At 40.8% G+C, this 19,708-nt stretch overlaps 1 protein-coding gene across 16 annotated transcripts in view; it reads left to right on the top strand.

The window, feature by feature from the left end:
• The window catches only part of ARPP21 (cAMP regulated phosphoprotein 21), a 163,063-nt gene that overhangs the window by 57,098 nt on the left and 86,257 nt on the right, over positions 1–19,708 (top strand). For 12 of the 16 annotated variants that reach the window (XM_052638304.1, XM_052638298.1, XM_052638299.1 and 9 more), the window contains 5 exons: positions 95–173; positions 825–884; positions 1,609–1,749; positions 14,885–14,993; positions 16,829–16,930. In XM_052638304.1, the coding sequence (XP_052494264.1) occupies positions 95–173; positions 825–884; positions 1,609–1,749; positions 14,885–14,993; positions 16,829–16,930 (491 nt within the window). The remainder of the gene's footprint in view (positions 1–94; positions 174–824; positions 885–1,608; positions 1,750–14,884; positions 14,994–16,828; positions 16,931–19,708) is intronic. The other 4 variants (XM_052638312.1, XM_052638313.1, XM_052638309.1 and 1 more) reach the window with 1 other exon arrangement.

The raw sequence follows: 19,708 nt of genomic DNA, 5'->3' as shown, positions 1-19,708 counted from the left end.
CTGAGCGTGAGGGAAAAGGGAAAGGCTGGGAAAACCCTTTTCAGCCCACCTCCCCCTACCGTTTCTCATAACTCCATCCTGCTGTTTGTTTCAGATTGCAGCCAAGAATATACGGATTCTACAGGCATAGATTTACATGAGTTTCTGATTAACACGTTAAAGAATAATTCCAGGTAAATCATTAAGTAAATCTTGTTTTTAGAGGCATCAAGTAGAATGTTACAATAAAGTCATTCATGCAAACACTTCTAAGAGGGAAGCTGTAGAAGGCTGAGTCCATCTCTGATGTCTTAAACCGTCTCTTGTATTTTCTCTTTTCTGCTAATAGTGCTCATGTTTATGTTTTTAGCTAGTCTTAATCGCTGGGTACTTGTCCAGTGAATAAATTATAGTTTACAAGTTCTGCCTTTCTGGTCACAAAGAGACACTTATTAAGGGGGAAAATATAGAGATTGAGAAGCAATGTCAAATATGCTTGAGGGCAGCTATTGAACCAACTATTTGGGTTTAGCTTTGTTAAAGTTTCCTATTAATTTAAAATACACAATTTACTTGGTGTGTTTTATGGGCCTAATACCTTGCATGTCTTAGTTAGCATTAAAAACTACAAAGGTTTCAATAGCAGAACATACTTAACAGATGAGGAATCGCCTTAAGGAGAATGGAATTACAGATAGTTCGACATCACATTTCAGAGAAGAGTTCGATGCTGATTTGTAGCTATGTAGATTTAAACAATCTTTTCCATACATGTAAATGAAACTGTTAAGTCTTTGGGAATAGACAGTCCATAAAGCCTTTTCATTTTAACATTTATTTTGCAGAGACAGGATGATACTCCTGAAAATGGAGCAGGAAATTATTGATTTCATTGGTGACAACAAGTATGTTGAATCGCAGTGCCGGTTAATGAATCTGATGTGTCTTGGTTTGCTGTGTGGGTTTAATCACTCATTCTGGAAAGATTTAGGGGTAGATAAAACATTATTTAATATGTTTGCTGACTCATTAAATAGAGATGCTATTGGAGTTAGGAGCTATGTGCTGATGGGAATTGTTGCTTGGACCATGTGTACTCCTGCTTGTTAAATTCCTGACAAAATGGCTATAAACAGGGGGCCACTGATTAGCATTGAGTAGCAGTGACAAGAAGTGACCCTCTTCGTTTTTATTATAGTTTTTTAATGGGCTCCAGCTGGCTGTAGTCAGTTATGCCTGGAAATAATTGTGCTGCTTTCAGTGTCAACCGTGTAGTGACATCTCCAGATAGACATCTGCAGTCCCGTATTATGTCGTGTCATTTGTGGCTGTGCCTGGCTCTGTGGATAAGATCTCCTGGACTAAAACAGAATATACTTTCCAGCAAACATAGAGTTCCCTGTGGTCTGAGAAATGCACGACTCTAAAACAAAAACACTTATTGTACTTTAATCAATACATCTATAAGTGGAAAATTGGTCTGGAAATGAGAACATTGAGTGATGCCAGGAATGAAATAAGCTTAATGGTTCGAATGAAAAAGAAACGGTTCTGTGTGTGTATCTCTCAAATGTACTACGGGCCAGAAACAAAAATGCTGATACTGCTGTTTCTTGTATTCCTTTCCAGTAATCATTATAAAAAGTTTCCTCAGATGTCATCCTATCAGAGGATGCTTGTCCATCGAGTGGCCGCTTACTTTGGGCTGGATCACAACGTGGATCAAACAGGGAAATCGGTTATCATCAACAAGACCAGCAACACAAGAATGTAAGCCCCTTCACTGTATTTATTTAGCATTTTCTCTTTCTCTTGTGGACTCATTTATGAGAACACAGTATCCAGTTCAAAGTACATGGCATTTAAAAATGTGCAGAGTTATTTATCTCTTGCTCTTATCAATAATAGTGGCATTTATCTATAGAAGATTACCTGTGGGCCAGGAAAGTTGATAAAATTTAGGCTGTAAAGTATGTTTGTTCCCTGATCTGTTACATAGCTCCTGAAACCCAATTTTCTTCCTTCCATTAGTAATCCATGTGGCCATATAGAAAACATGGGATGTGTTATGTCAGCTACAACTTTGACTAAAAATAACAGACATTTAAAAACAACAATAACATATATAGGAAAATTACCCTTTTCTTTCTTTTTCCGGTATCAAGACATTGATCTTACTGTGGTTTCTAGAAGAACAAAAACTCCAAACATGGAGACAGAAGTTTGGCCTCTAAGACCCAATTCTTTTACTTACTACCTGGGTGATTTGAAATAAGTTATGTAAAATGTGCCCTCTCAGTTTTTTTTTTTTGCTTATAAAATCAGAGTGTTTTGAGCCAGATAATATCTAAGTTCTGGCTCCAAAAGAAGGTTGCTTGTTTGGTTTTGCTTCTTTCAACAACTGTTTGCTTCTATCTCACTATGTTTTCATGGTGTCACTGAAAACATAAAATGAGTGGTCATTTGCTTTAGAAACTTCACCCTATGTCTGTTGAACCCACCTCTCCTTGAAGCACAGACCATTTTTATAGCACAGTACACATTAAACTGAAAAACTGTCCTCATATAAAGCAATTTCTTAAGACAGTTGTGTTTGGTAAATTGTGCACATTGCATGGTTTGTTAGGAATGCCATATTACCGAAGGGAACTTTTGTGTCAAGCACAGCAATGTGGTTCAGACATTAGTTTCTGTTCTCTGGAGGCTGCGGCTTGTTGGGGTGGAGATGATGCCCCTTCTCTGCTCAAGGCACAGTCTGTGATGAGCAGAATGAGTGTGAAGGTCATAGTCGGGAGAACTCAAGCTGGGAGATCTGGGGCTACTGAGATTGGCTATTATCTCAGGGACACTGAGAGCTTCTCTTCTCTGGACTTCAGATTATTTATTTATCTGCAGGAGAGAGTTTGGAATGGTTAATGTTTAAAGGCCTTTGAGCTTCAGAAGTCTTGGGTCCTGTGGTTGCATTTTATTGTGAGGGCAAAACACATCTTAAAATTCATCAGCTTTCCAGTTTATCTGATTGTTGGCACACGGACCTCCTATTTTGAACAGTAGTAGGACTGAAAGGTCACTGTCCTTTAATCCTTCCCTCTCTATTAAATACTCCTAGTTGTTGCTGTTGTTGTTTTTCATTCTTCATTCTGGTTTTTCTTATGATTTTCAGATACTGTAACGCAGGCACACACTGACTGCAAACTAGGCAAGCAATTCTGTCCTTTTAATTCTTTCTCTATGAGGCCATAAGAGACGTGGACAAGCCCATAGATCAAATAGATTGATGTGGTTTCAACTAGTAGAGACAGTGCATTTTTGTTTAATTCACCCCTGATTTTGCAGTCGCATAGTCATAAATATTAATACACATGTTTGAGACCTGTTTTCTTGTCAAACAGTTTTTGAGAAAATAAAACACTCTGTATAAAGGCTCTTGGTAACTCAGCAATGGCTCCAAACTTGCAATCAGTTTGATATAGTAGTCACTAGTTATATATGGCTATTTACATTTTAAATTAATTATTGAAATATAATTTAAGCTTTAAGATTTGGTTCCTCAGTCAGGCTAGCCATATTTCAGGTGTACCAATTAGAGAATATACCGAACATTCCCTTTATTTCAGAAAGTTCTGTAGGTCAAATCTTCTCAGAATCCTTGTGTTTCTTGCAAGTTTCCAAATACCACTGGAGAACATAATTTGTCCCTTAAAACTTTTCTTTTCTGCTAATGAGCATCATATAATCAGACTTCTTCACTTCCAAAAGAACACTGCTGCTGCTGAGTCGCTTCAGTCGTGTCTGACTCTGTGCGACCCCATAGACGGCAGCCCACCAGGCTCCCCCGTCCTGGGATTCTCCAGGCAAGAACACTGGAGTGGGTTGCCATTTCCTTCTCCAATGGGTGAAAGTGAAAAGTGAAAGTGAACTCGTTCAGTCATGTCCGACTCTTTGCGACCCCATGGACTGCAGCCTACCAGGCTCCTCCGTCCATGGGATTCTCCAGGCAAGAGTACTGGAGTGGGGTGCCATTGCCTTCTTTTTTTTTTTCCTTTAATGACCAATTTCCAATGGATGCCATGTGTTTATGCCTTGAGGAAGAGCAGAAGAACTTGTGCAGGAAACACCTTCAGGTATTGTTCCTATAACAAAGTGCCTGGACTGCTAGGCATTTTGTCTAGTTCCTGCCTTTGATCATCAACACTGAGTCCCTGCTCTGGGACTCCCAAACAAAAGAGATGAATGACTGTATGTCATGGACAATCAAGGTATTTCCTGAAGAGTTGAATTTAATAATCTTTCATCCACAGCTGGGTCAAATCCCACCACTCTATTCCAGACACCTTTCTGGCCATCCTTGACTTGAGTGGCTCTTGCCAGGGATTGACATGGGGATGGGGGAAGCTAATATCTTTCAGAACAAGAGAAAAAGATGAATGTAATGTGCTTTTATAAATAGCATCCAGTCACATTTTCAGGACCTGCATCAATTGGAGCAGTTTTAGCAAAGGAGAAATGTAGTTCTGTGGGAAATTATATTTGACGTTGAAAGTCTGGTACCATGTTTTCATGGAATTAAAGTTCAAAAGAGAACATCTCTTCAGGTTCCAGGCATCTTGCATATTTTTGACTCTGATAATTTTGAGAGTTGTGCCATCAGGACAACTGGCCTGTGTTGGTTGTGGGGACCATATTGGCTTAGATATATTATTAGATGAAAATGTTTCCATTTCTATAAAGGAAGGAGGCTGAGATGGAAATTCCTCAGATGATTCCTTGTGGGTTTTGTGTTTTGGAGATACCGTTTCAATGTGTACACTTTAATAGTATCCCAAAACAAATGCATGGAGATGCATAGTTTAAACGTCATTGTAGATTGGGAGAAATGCAGAAAACCTGGATGGAAGATACAAAACTGAACTGAAGGGCTAAGGGAGGGAGAACACTTCTTTTTTTAACTTTTCGTTTTCAGTGACCATGCTGGCATGTAAGGTGTTCCTCTGAAGCAGATGCCTGTCAGCTAGATATTGGCTGGGATTTATTTCCAGAATTCCTGTTTTTCTAGATTGTCTGCAGTTTAAGTGCCTATAGAATGTGTCTTGAACATACTAAGTTTTACATGGAGAGAAAATAGTCTCACCTGAAGTGCAAAATATTTAAGTCATGACGACAGACTGTGGGGATTATATATACACAGGCATGTGTATCACTTAGAATAGCATTGCATACTATTTGTTCAATTGTACTGATACTTTACATCTTATTTAATGTGTATTATTTCATTTAATATTAAAAGCAAACTTGTAACCTAAGTCATTAGAGCCTCATTTTACAGAAGAAGAACATTAAGTGCACAGGTTTGGTCCCGGGTACAGGAAGATTCCGTATCCTGCAGGGCTCCATAACTACTGAAGCTTGCATGCTAGACTCAGTTTTGGACCTCCAGAGAAGCGATGATCAGCATGGCTGGAATCTCAACCCAGTGTGTGTCATGCCAAGAACAATGTTACTAAGTAATCTAACTCTCTTTAAGGCAAAACAATCCAGACTATCTTGATGGACATCCCCAAGATCTCCTGGATTGGTTGAGAATTCCCACTCCTAAATCTTTTGTAGTCTGATAAGAAATGATGATTGAGGGAGAAGATTTTTTTGAAGGTTCACTCAGTGGTGTCAGTAAATTAACAGATACTTCCTCCCATATGACAGCATTTGCCAGATTTTCTTTATCACCACTACAAGGTGAGATATTTGGGGAAAAAATATGCAGAATTTAGAGGGAGTGATATCCAGTCAGTGGAAACTTCCTATACTCCGTTTCAATCGGTGTTTTCAGAAATGAAAAATTTATGTTTACAGATAACGACAGTGCAGGAGATGAGCCTGTCCTTTGTGTGAACACAAAATTACTCTTCCAAGCAACTCAATTGTCCAAATGCATGTTTTCATGTCATAGCCACAGGAGCATGGGGTTAAGGGTGTAGTCATCCAGAGAGAGGAAGAAATAAGAGTTGTGTTCATTTGGGATTCATTCCCAAAAGGTGCCTTCTTCCAAGTGAACTGGTGCACTATGGAGAGTTAGCAAAGAAAAGTCACCTTCCCCTGGCACTGCTGTGTCCTCGCTGCTTCTCAGGGCTAGGCAGCGAGAGGCCAGGCGAGCATGCGCCACCTCAGCCATCCAGCACAACACTCAGCCCACAGAGCAGGTCTGAATGATTGGCAATGCCTCTGTTTAGAATGTACCGTCATCTTGTTGAAATAACGAATGGAGTTTTTGAACTGAGGCTCGGTCCTGTTTCTGCTTTAGTCGGGCTCTCTCTCCCCAGCATATGGCCAAAAGTATGTTTTCATCTCTAGCACTTATAAATTTTTTTTCTGTTGGAATTCTCTGTTAACTGTCAGATTATTTGGCAATACCAGATGAGCCCCTTGGAAATCTGGGGCAGAGGTATTAGGGTGTGTGCAACTTGGTACCTCAAGTGATAATTAAAATGTATTTGCTTTCTATCATGTTACTTTTTAAAGTCTATTTTTACTTTTGGCTGTGCTGGGTCTTTGTTGCTGTGCACAAAGTGAAAGTGAAGTCGCTCAGTCGTGTCCGACTCTTTGCGACCCCATGGGCTGTGGCCTACCAGGCTCCTCTGTCCATTGGATTTTCCAGGCAAGAGTGCTGGAGTGGATTGCCATTTCCTTCTCCAGGGGAGAATGGCAATGCCTTTCCTTCCGACCCAGGAATCGAACCCGGGTCTCCCGCATTGCAGGCAGACGCTTTACCGTCTGAGCCACAGGCTTTCTTTGTTTGCGGAGATAGGGGGCTACTGTTCATTGTGGGTTTCTGATTGTGGCGGCTTCTCTGGCTGCAGAGCACAGGCTCTGGGTGTGTGGGCTCCAGTAGCTGTAGCTCAGGGGCTCTAGAAATCAGGCTTCAGGAATTGTGGTGCATGGGCTTAGTTGCCCTGTGGCACATGGAATGCTCCTGGACCAGGGATCGAACTCGTGTCCCATGTCCCTTTCATTCTTAACTACTGGATCACCACGGGAGTCCCATGTTACTTTTGATGTTTAGGATTGAGGTTAAAAGAGGAACAGTGCTTTAAAATATATATGTGTAAATGCTGCAAATACATGGGTCTGTTTTTTTATGAGAAGCTTTGTTCTTCTCTTTGCATCTATTTCTAATTTTCACTTTCTCTCTTTTGCTTATTTTTCTGCCTGTGTAGCCCAGAGCAGCTCATTGTTCTTTTCTTAGACAGTTTCTACACCTCTCTCTCCTTTTCTCCCTCCGAGAGAAAAGATGCATGTTCAAGGTGTATCATTTGAAGACTAGAAACCATCTACTTTCCCTAGTATTTTCCAAAGGGCCAAGATCAGTCATAGGCAGAGAGAGTCCCATGTATATCTGAATGCCTTTGCGTGTGTCAGAGCACCTGTTTAACTAGTTCTAAAAAATCTTCATATTAAAATGTTGTCACCTCTTGAACAACTTTTTCTTTTGTCTTTCACATTCTGCCACTGTCTTTGCCTCCAATCCCCTAGTCTAACAGCACAGAGCAAGGACAGAAATGGTAGGTCTGCTGGGGAGAGAGGTTACAGGCCCTCACAAGCAGGAAACAAGAATAGGACTCAAAGGCAGACGTTGAGGGTGACGCTTAAGAGTCCAGGCTCAGGAGCCCAAGTGCCTGATTCCCGGTGTGAACGTGGGTTTTGGCCAGGAGTGAGGATGGTATATAGTGACCTCCATGGTTTGCTTAATGATCTGAGCTAGCTATTTGATAAATCTCAAGAACCGTGAAACTTGTTCTGATTCAGCCAAGCAGAGCCCCTCTCTGGGTGAAACAGTTGAGCCCAGCTGACTTGGTTAAACATCCCTGAGATGAGGCACGCTGACTTCCCTATGAACAGGACCAAGGGACTCGCCACCCTCTTGGGGAAGACTAGTGAGACGTGGCCAGCAACCCTCAAGGAGCATCTGTTCTGCTTAGTTTCCTGAAGGGGCTCAGGTTGAAGGTGGGAATCTTTAGTTCTTGAGCCTTAACCACTTCACTCCCGGCAGGTGATAAGTACATTTATACCAAACAAACCAAAAGACCCATGCTCTTCCTCCCACATCTATTCTCCTTCTTTTCCTTTGGCTGGAATGTGAGTGGCAGTGAAATGAACTGAGCAGCGTCCTGAGACGATGCTTGCTTATTAATCTTCTGAAGAGGACCTAGTATCACTGTCTCCAAGCGCTGCTTGGAAACTCTTTGAGTAGTTGGTTGGCATCCCATCATTTCTGAACAGGACAAATTTACTGCACACTTTTTATAGGAAAAGTGTTGAAAATCATCTGACTTGAAGCCAAAGGTCAGGAACCTAATGAAGAATTACATTCCTCTCAAGAAAACCATGACATTTTTTTTTTCCTAAACACACAACCTACTTCTCTAAACAGTACTTCAGCCTAAAGTTAAGACTTATTTATTAACAATGGTCAACCCACATATCATTTCTCTTCAATGTGTTTTCTCATATCATTTTCCTCAAATACCTCAGACAACACCAGAGTCTGTAGGTGAGACAGACATATATCGTTGAGGAGAGAAAATAAAGTGGGTTATGTTCTTTTCACAATGTGAAATTATTTATGGGCCTCTGAGTATTGAATGTATAATTTACTGTTTAATTTTGTAATGAAACATGCATGTACCTTTTGTAATGTTAATATCTTGAATATAACATTTTTTAAAAAGAACTTTTGTATGCGTTAAAAATAATTTCCAAGTATCTAGCTAACTAGCTCATAGCATTCTAGGCAGGTAGAGCTAGGCTGAGATTTATGTCTTGATCTTATCTGATCTATTCATAGATCAAGCCTGAAATCCACCACCCCTGTCACTCAGCCATGACTGAGGTTTGGAGAACAAGAACTAACATGAACAGAATCAATAACCCCAAATGATGATAAAAGCAAGAGACAAACCGAACACTATCCATTCACTTGTTTTTTGTTGTTCTTTTCTTTTTTTAAAAAATAAAATCCTAATTTACATTTAATTTTTTTAAAGTTAACAGAGAACTCAATTAATGTTAATACAAAAATGAATACTAAAACTGTAATGCAAAACTCCAGAACCACAGAACACACTGGATTAAAAACTGTCCTGGCAAAACTTAGAACTGAGATAAGACCCATTTTCTCAATTCTTTCAAGGGCCAAGCATTTCTCAGACATTCAGTACCATACTTTCCATGGAAGTACAGGCTATACGTCAGATTCATCTTCTTTCTATCCAGAGTTTATTGGAGGAGCCAGGAACATTTTGATCAGGACTCTGTGCATGTGTGTGTAAACACATGGTATGTAAGTGCCAGCCTAGGTGTATAAGTGTGTAAAGACATTATCTGTATTTTACAGTTTGCAGCAGTTTAGAGGAAGGTTCTGGAGAAGGCAGTGGCACCCCACTCCAGTACTCTTGCCTGGAGAATCCCATGGACTGAGGAGCCTGGTAGGCTATAGTCCATGGGGTCGCTGAGGGTCGGATACGACTGAGTGACTTCCCTTTCATTTTTCACTTTCATGCGTTGGAGAAGGAAATGGCAACCCACTCCAGTATTCTTGCCTGGAGAATCCCAGGGACCGAGGAGCCTGGTGGGCTGCTGTCTATGGGGTTGCACAGAGTCGGACACGACTGATGCAACCTAGCAGCAGCAACAGAGGAAGGTTCGCTATACATGAACTATTTATAGTATTTATATACTATAAATACTACATAGGGTATTTTCCTATATGTATGGTAGTTTTGGAGGGAGACAGATTATGGGGACTTGGTTCATTCCATCTGCAGCTTGGCCTTCTGTAGGCAGCAGAAATAGGCCCAGTTTCTACAGGCTCCCTTCGTTGCTTCTAGATCCACCTTGAAGAGGAGCAGTCATGTTAGCACTTGTACCTTGGAGGAAGTTGAAGGCCAGAGCCTGTTTACAATGAATCCTCTTGGTGTAGTTCCTGTGTCTTATTAATCTTAAGATTCCTGCTACTGGAGAGGCTGTGAGCGTATCACTGTGTCTCTAGGAAAAATGGAACTGAGGTACAGAGTAGAAAGAGAAGTTGTAGTTTGTTGGCTGAAGGTGTTTGGTTTCCAGACTTAAGTGCTAGAGTACTGAATTTGTAAGGTATAGTCTCATTTAAAAGAGAATCAAAAGGACAAGGCGAAAGTGGAAATTACAAAGTATGGAAAGAAGAATGTAGGACTTTCTTTTATAAATAAGACATATCAATTGTCAGTGTGCTTCCCCAGGTGTCTCAGCAGAAGAATCCACCTGACAATGCAGGAGATGAAGGAGACATGGGTCCAATCCCTGGGTCAGGAAGAGGAGGAGGGCATGGCAACCCACTCCAGTATTCTTGCCAGGAGAATCCCATGGACATAGGAGTCTGGCAGGCTACAGCCCATGGGGTTGCAGAGTCGGATGCCACAGAGCACACAACACACACACACATCAGTTGTCAATGTTGTAACTGAATATTTTCCCATGTGAAGGGAACAGGGCCACTTAGACTTCTCTAATATGTTTGACTGTTAAAATATTTTTGACGAATGTGTTACACATAAAGCATTTCATCCTGTTGTGCACAGCCACATTTCTTTGTTAAGATGTGTGCATGTTGCTGACCATCTTTCCATTATTCAGGATGAAATTCAAAGATGTCCCTTGATGCTCCTCTGCATTTAGTAGAATTGAATTCTTCATTTGTGTGTATGTTGGGGGAGGAAGCGGGGAGAGATTAAGCTGAACTGTTTGGAAGAAAAGTATATATTTGGTTTCAAGAAACTGGCAGCGAGAATAAACCACTGAAAATACTTCTGGATCAAAACGATGAAAAACACAATAAAGCACGCTCATCTTCTTTTAAGCCTCAGGTGAGAAAAAAGCTAAACTTGGAACCAGTTGAGTCAGACAGTTTGATAGTCTTATGCAATGTTGTTTTTCAGTCACTAAGTGGTGTCTGACTCTTTGCGACCCCATGACTGTAGCCCGCCAGGCTCCTCTGTCCGTGGGATTCTCCAGGCAAGAACACTGGGGTGGGTTACCATGCCCTCCTCCAGGGCATCATCTGACCTAGGGATCAAACTCGTGTCTCCTGTGCATTGGCAGGCAGATTCTTTGCCACCTGAGCCACCAGGGAAGTCCCTTTACTCAGCCATACTGCCTCTCAGTTCATGAGCTTTGTCTAATCAGGAACAGTGAGGAGCTGGTTCAAACTTCTGAAAGGATTGACTAGGGGATCCCAAGACAGACTGGAAATGCTCGCGCTGTTCTCCACACATGAACAATGAGTGCCACAGTAGATACCTGCTATGAATTGTGGGAAAACACTTTTTTTTTTTTTAAATCAAGAAGAAACATTAGATTTGTTTTCTCTGCTTTTTGGTAATGATAAACAGGTAGAAATAACTCATGGACTAACATCTTCCAGGAAAAATAACGTAGGCATGTAGTGCTTGCTTCAGCAGCACATATACTAAAAACTGCAGGCAAGTATAATGCGTGGCCACGAGATACATAGTAAACTCTAGTTATCATTCATTTAATAAATACTGTGACCTTTCACAGCTTTGAGGAGTTCTTAGAGTTACATCCTCATCTTGATCCATTGAAAGTAATTCATCACCATTTTAAATGAAGGCCCATACCATATTATATAGTTTCATTCATTTTGTGGCTAAGAAATAATATTACTATGATGTTAAATTAGTGGTTAAAAGGATTTTTAAAAGCTTTAATATAACAGTGCATTACTGGTAATTTTTAGTGCAGTCACATGTAATATTTCAGTCATAAACTACAGTTTGCATGAGTTTAAACTGAAAATTACTCCTTACCTCTAGATAAGTCTCTATAAAGTCAACTTGGAAAAATCTTATTATGTTTATTTTATTCCTTTTATGAAAACTTCAAATGGTTACTTTATACTCTTTCAAAACACTTTTGGTAAGTCAAGAAATGCTTAGTTATTTGTACTATTAATTTCTAATGTTTGAATACAAATTTTTTTGAAAACAGTTGTGGATGATGCCGTTTGAATAGTTTATATCAGAGTAACAAATATCATTGCTCTCAATAATATTTACATTATTGATTTAGACGAGCTCCTTTCACTACCCCTGCTTAAGTGATGGATGTGTTTTTCCTGAATATGTCCTGCTATGAAATAAAAATAAACCAGCACTATGAAGAAATGCAAATGAAGTTTCAAAAATAATGGTTAAATAGCTCTTGTGTAACTGTAATGACACTTTAAACTGAGAAGTTCCCAAACCAAAAAAGTTAAAATTCCCATTTCCACCTCTTTTCCTCCAGTGTGAAAACCTTTTATTTAATGACACCGTTAGTTTTGGTCAGCTTGCAGTCAAACATAAATCTGATTTTTAAAGATGTTCCTAATGTTCTGAATTTGAATTTATGTTCCTACTAACCCAACTCTATCCTGTTCTGTTTTACAATTTAAACATTTATGAATTTATGACCACATATCTTAGTGATTCTTTGATCTGTCCCTGAGTTACTGTGACTTATATACAGCTGTGCTAAATTTTCATTCATTCATACACAGTCATTTATTCACCCAACCGAATGCCTCCCAATGCCAGGCATGGTTCTAGGCACCAAGGATACACTATTTAAAAAAGCAAGATCCCCACCCACATGGAACTTGCAGTCTATCTCTGGTTAGTATGCTGAAATCTCACTCTAAATATTTTTCTCCTTAAAGAGCACTTTGCATGCATGCTCAGTCGCTTCACGACTCTTTGCGACCCTCTGGACTTTAGCCCACTGGGCTCCTCAGTCTATGGGATTCTCCAGGCAAGAACACTGGAGTGGGTTGCCATTTCCTTCTCCAAAAGAAGAATTTAGTCTGAAGCAAATTCATCTTATGATCATGGGTGCCATTTCACTTCTAAGTGAACATTTACAGATGATTAGCAACAAATACAAGAAACAGATCTGTATGTTTAGCCGTTCTCCAATCATTTCATTGACTGGAGTTTATCAGATGTTCAGAGCTCAGGGCTATTAGGAGAGGATTAATTAACATTGCTACTATTAGCATTTGTGTTCAAGTTAATATCTTAATTTCCCTTGTTACATAAAAATATGTATATAACAATATCTGAGTGGTTAAAAATGTTGGGAAGCTTTAAAAAAAACTCCTGGAGAATTGTTCTCATTTACAGTGACCAGTAGCTATTCATGCTATTATAATATTGTCAGACTTTATAGTGTTATAAGTGATTGAAGGGTCCTGTGACTGGGCTCCACCAAAATATATTTAATTCCTTTACTGTCAATGATCTTTTCATTATAAAGTGCAAATTTACTCTGTCTCCTTAGTGCTCTGATCTTAAAATGTCATATCCGCACACCCAGATTGCTATATTTTATTCCATGTTAATTCCATGGATAACATTTACATTAATATTGAAGATGATATGATGCAGGTTTTCTGTGCTTTATCCTGAGGTGTGAAGCCCTCCAGCCAACTGAGTACAATGTAAGCAGAGAGAGACTGTTCACTTCTCTGAAAGGAAGTAAGCAGGCTGTTTGATGCCTGTGGCTTAGTGGGAAAATATATAAACTGGAGTCAAGAGTCACTTGAGGGATAGTTTCCTTATCTGTAAAAGAGGCAAAAAAAATTTTTTTTGTTTTTCCTACATCAAAGTTTTATTGCAAAGACTAAATGAAAGAATGCAGAAATTACATCTGATTCCAGAAGCTATAACTGGTATTATTTCTGTTTTCTGGTTTTGTCTGCTCCCTAGTATTATAATAATTGATGTATGAGTGCTTAAGGAAACAATATTTCTCAACAAGATTTGAATTATACACTTAAACTGCTCCTTTGTTTTTAAAGTGTTGTTTGCTTATTTTGGAGCTATAAGGAAACAATGAGATTCTCTTAATTACTAGCCAGTCATATTAAAGAACAGATGCAGTGATTTGGCTTCCCGATGATTGAATGCATACTGAACCCAGGGTGGGGCACAGAAAACCCACCTGGCTTCAGAAGTAATACATCAGACCTGAGAGACACCTTTTGAGAGCCATCAATTACAACTGCTTCTATACTAGAAATGGACATTTTAGCACTTCCTCTGTGATTAACCAAAGCACAAGCCATTCACCAAGTTCTCTGATGTGCAGGGACACTGGTGGGAAATGAACAGGGTAGTGGAGCCCTTTCCTGTAATAACACAAGATGATTAAGAGGATCTTTAAAAAATCAATTGACTAATCAATACCATGTAACTGCTTGGAACATTTTCCCCATGCTAATCAGGCATTAAGTTGTTTAAGCCAAACATCTCCAGTTTCCCCCAGTTACTCAACTGATTTACAAGACATGGTCGAGGATGTCAGTCTGCTGGAGCCAGATTCCAAAGCATCTGTCATTAAAGAAAGATGGAAATAATTCATACACAGCTCTCTCTCACTGCATATTCCGAAGGCTCTCGAAAGGGAAAATATAATAGGAAGTATTCTCCTAGTTTTAATGTAGTAATCCCAAATTCTAAACATATATAGAGAATAAGGGTGGGGACTTAATGAAATTCAGGACTGACAGAAGTCAAAATAACTATAGAAAATAGAAAATACGCTCTATATATTTGCAGGCCTTTAAAATTTTGTTTTAACTTCCACCATGTTGAACAGCATACAGCAAACAAGACTGAATTCCAAACAAAGCAAAGGTATCCTAACAACACATGCGAAGTGACAGTATTACTTCCCTATATACTGCCAGCAATTCTAGTATCAAAACCATGTGTAAACTTTTTCTTGAATGCCACTGTGGGGGAAAAAAAAACACTAAGAAATAACTTTAAACAGGGGAAAAAACTTTTTTTATTGATATGTTTTACTTTGCTGGCAGACCAGAGCAAAGGTTTTGTGAACATTTAAAAGATGAAAAAGGTGAAGAATCCCAGAAGCGGTTTATCTTGAAGCGAGATAACTCTAGTATTGATAAAGAAGACACTCAGGTTGGTTCTCAAGTTTGAGAGTGGCTGACGTTGTTGTTTTGGAAGGTGGGCTGCCTGATGTTCTTGTCGTTCTTCTGTTGTCCCTGCTCCCCCTCCCAAATCTCCCCTGCCTCTGAAGAGAACCCCCCCAACCTCCTGCCCCCCACCCCTGCCTCCCCCTTTGGCATTCGGTGGGTAGCAAAAGACCACGTCATGGTTGCTTCAGCGCTGGCTCTGTGTTGGGCTGCATGGGTGGTGCTTGGCGCAGGCTCTGCTGCATGCCTTGGGGGGGTCGGGGTGCCGCAGGCTCTGAGCTGATGGGAAGAGCTTTGTCAGTCGCATTTCCAGGTGTCTGTGTAACTCTGGCAGTCGTTCCCCTCCCTACAGCTTTATCCTTCCGTTGTGCACACATTGCGCTGGATTGTCAATACGGACCGCTGATCAACTGATGTAGCTGTAAACAACAAACCTTGTTATGGTGAGGCCAGGTGGATTTTGCAAAGTCTCCCAAAATAAGTCTTCGCGACAAAGAACCGAGTTTATGTTGTAGTCCCCCACCCCTTGCTGTGTTTTAACTTCCATGTCAGCTGTTTGCTTGTTTTGCACGAACTGTAGCAGAACTTCCTCCTTCCCTGTTTTTTGCTTGTGACAAAGCATCACATTGTTCTAGAACAGCTTTATTCACAGGAACTTGACAAGGCTAGAGAGACTTTCTTCCGGGTGGAGGGGGTGGGTTCCAGGGTGATGAAGAAGAAAACTAAGTAAATGGAAAAAGAAAACACATTTTCAGTGATAAGGAGAACCATAGAAAATCATACAAATGCCATTCCAATTACGCTTCCTGTCTCTGACAATGAAAAGAGAGCTTTTATGAAAATGACTTTGCTTTAGAACGCTGAAAGGTAAGACAATCTGCATCACACTCAAGTTATTATTTTAATTACCCACAGTGAGTCGCTGTGAGCCAGTATGTGCATCTCTGACACTTTAAAAAAAAGCAACAACAAAAAAACTGTCCATCATTTGTATCTCATTTCCTCCCACCGCCACCACCCCTGAACCACACCATGGCTTGAGTTGACTTTGACACTTGTGCCCATGTCGTGTACTTAGTGGATGTTTGTTGAATGGATGCATGGATGTGGTTAGTGCAGGGCGTTTGGGAGAGGAATGGCAGGAATAAGATGCCAAAGCAATAGAAACACAGGAAGTGACTCAAATAGAAGGCGGAAGAAGAGCAGTCCTCATGCTGGGTTCTTTGAATTGTTAGTTTCCTTGATATTGACCCTAATCCACAGACAGGCTTTTTGAATTCAGTTCCTCCTTTTATCCCAGCTGCGATTCACAGAAGAAGTCACTGAGTGAATAAAAACACAAATTAGGCTGCAGAGAAATGGCATCTACAGCTTCCTTTCTGTCCCTTCTTGCTCTGTTTCTCTGACCACAAGTTTTCAAAGCCATTTATTCTCGTGGCCACCTTGGACGCACCACTTCCTCTTTTCTCACCACCATTCCGCCTCTTCCTGGGGCGTCACATCTTTGCTAAGGAGATAGAACCCATCACAGACCAAACGGGCTAAATGCCTGAGGCACATTCAGAGCTTACCTTCCAGAAACACCAAGCTATTTGCATCCCACAAGGAAACAGCCAGAAGTAGGAGCACCCCTGCCATCACATGGCACACACCCCACACACATCACCCACCGCGACTTCCTCGGGGACCAGAGGGAGTAAGACTTGTCAAGCCCCATTTATTTAAGTGAACATTTATTACTCTCAGCTGACAGTTTTTCTTGACTGCAGATTTCCAACGGCTCACCTTGGGTAACCCTCCTGATTTCTCTTTTCTGTTCAGCAAAACAGAATGCATCCATTTAGAGATGACAGACGAAGTAAATCAATTGAAGAGAGAGAAGACGAGTATCAGAGAGTGAGGGAGAGAATATTTGCACATGATGTGAGTAGTTGTTTTCATTGCCTCTTGAGTGCGGTCCCTCAGTCAGCAGTAAGGCAGCCTCGTTCCCCAGACAGGAAGCTGATAGGAATGAGGGAAGCTGGAGGCAGGGAGCTGCCGAAGGGCAGCGGACCAGAGGTGCTTCTGGAAGACGACCTGATTCAGGGAAGTGATGGAAAAGGAGCCAGAGGTTTGTGTGTGTTCCCAAATACTGAGGTACTATTTGGGGTCAATAAAATGAACCGTAAATACAGAGAGAGGTTGCCAGCTTTGCAGAAAGCTCTTCATATTTATATTAGCCAACAGATATCACGAGGTTTTCTTGTTAAGACCAACACTGTGCAGAAGAAAGAATTCCCAAAGAAGAGAAGAGTCAATTGAGCATACACACACAGAATTTTCTGCATTCTTAGCAATATGGACACTTTATTATATCAAAGGTAAATAAAGATACTCATCCCCTCCCGCACCCCATTTTCAGATAAAATTTGTTCCGTGACCCTTTTTCAAGGGAATGATCAGAAAACAATTTCTTTTGTTCATATCCCAACAAAGAAAATGTGGTTGGGATTTCTTTTTTTATTCTTTTGCTCACTGTGGCCAAAATTAAATGTGATTAAATTCCATACAAATTAAAAGGTGAAAAAAAGCTGAATTTAGATGCAACAGAATGGAAAGGACAACCTGTTTCCATAGGCTTTCCCTTCTATGAACACATTTGGCAGCCTCTGAAAAATGCTGTGGGTTTTTCCCTCTGCAGAGGTATAGCCATGAGCACCTTTGTGTAGATTCTCTGTGGCCAACACCTCTGTCTTTTACTAAGTCAGATGGGCATCTGACCTCCTCTGTGATTTGTTCTCATGATTTGTTCCTTAAAAAGCCATCTAGACACCTAGGCATCCATGCTTAACATGGAAGAGGCCTGCTATCCCCAGAGGTTTTAAGCCCAAGCTAGCCTCCCTGATCTTCCACCTTCTGCTGAATCCTTTAATATGAACTACAGAGGAAGTGACACTCTGCACTTCTTTCATACGCATGTGGGTTTCTGTCATCTGCTCTAGAACCTCTCTGCCTTTTTTGATACATTAAAATACAATTTTGAATTGAACAGCCTGGTCCAAACCTTGCAAATTAGGAGAGTGTGAGAGAAGGAGATGAGGTAGCCATTGTTCAATGATGTCCAGGGACAATTCTAGAAGATTCTAGAAAATCCTTTTAATTATGGTCAGAATTCTTGATGCTGCAAAGGACAGCCTGACACATGGTAGACCTTTCCTTGTGTTTGCTGGATACAAGAATGCAGTAATGAGAGGCTCTGTTCTAGTCATAATACTGTAATAAACCTATCTTGGACTGGAGATAGAGTATTCCTATCAACCTTCAAAATGAGAAACTCTTCTGAAGGACAGTTTATTCTTTATTCTCTTTTTTCTCTTTCTCTCTTATACACACACAGACACAGACACACATTCTTCCTCTTAGTAAAATTCTGGCAAGCCATATAGTTTATGAATGAGTTGTTACATTGTAAAGCAAAGAGTAGTCACCCACATAATGTACAAACATTATGCTTTTTTTCTTTGTCACATTGCCACACACTCAAGTGCCAATCAACAGCAACTAGCATCACTGATGCATGCCTGTGATGGGGGTGACATTTGCCCTGCTAGCCTTCATTTCTGTATTTTCGTGCCCGTAGGAGGTCATCAAAGGGAGGAGGGGTCAGCCTGACTCCTAGTCCACAGTGCATTTCCCTCACATCCCTGTTTAGGAGATTTAGGAGTAAGGAACCTGGGTTCTAGGCTGAAGATTGGAGGCAAGGGTTCCTGTTTAAAGCCTCTGTGGCCACATGCTGTATTATTACTATTATTTTTTAACAAGTAAAAGCAGACCTAAATGTGAGACAGCCTAAAGGCAAAGCTATTGTCAGAGCCCTTTTATTCTATGAACTATTTCTTCAGCCTGCAGTGCTGTAGCCGCTTCTCCTTGTGGGAGAGGAGGTATAAGCACCTTTGATAGACTCTCTGGTGGCCACCACTTCTGGTTTTACTAATTCAGGTGGGAGACTGGCATGTTTCTGATGCTGATTTTCACTTGATCTCCTAGGGCAGTAGATTTTTTTAATTGGCTTTCTGTACTCAGAGAGCTTCTCAGGTGGCTCAGTGGTAAAGAATCTGCCTACCAATATAGGAGATGCCAGAGATGTTGGTTTGACCCCTGGGTTGGGAAGAGCCCCTGGAGAAGAGCATTGCAACCCACTCCAGTATTCTTGCCTGGAAAATCCCATGGACAGAGGAGCCTGGTGGGCTACAGTCCTTGGGGTGGCAGAGTCAGACACAACTGAATGACTGAGCTCGACAAAAACAACCCAGAGTGTGCTCATGAAGGGCTTCAGAGATGACCTAAAATCCTTGCTATCACCTGTAAAATATTACGTTCATGAGCATATGCACATTTTTCTAAGGATAAGCTCTCTAGTGTTTATCATATTATTCTAAGTTTTCATGACACTTGAGCGACCGTGAGCCACTGTCCTAGTGGAAAACGTCTTTCTCCCTTGTCTAATAGCTCTTGTAGACACAATGCAGTCATACCTACTACTGGTGGTCCCCAAATTTGGCAGCTTCAAAAAAGAAAACAAAAACGTCTCATCTCACAGTTTGCAGGGTTCAGGAATGTGGGAGTGGCTTAGCCGAGTGATTCTGTTTCGTGGTCCTTCAGGAGGTTCCAGGCGGCTGTCAGTTTGGGCTGTAGTCGTCTGCAGATTTGGTGCCGCGGTCT

The sequence above is a fragment of the Budorcas taxicolor genome, chromosome 1, assembly GCF_023091745.1.
Source record: "Budorcas taxicolor isolate Tak-1 chromosome 1, Takin1.1, whole genome shotgun sequence".
Lineage (NCBI taxonomy): Eukaryota > Metazoa > Chordata > Mammalia > Artiodactyla > Bovidae > Budorcas > Budorcas taxicolor.
Note: the sequence above shows the minus strand (reverse complement) of the source record. Positions and strands in the feature narration are given on the sequence as shown.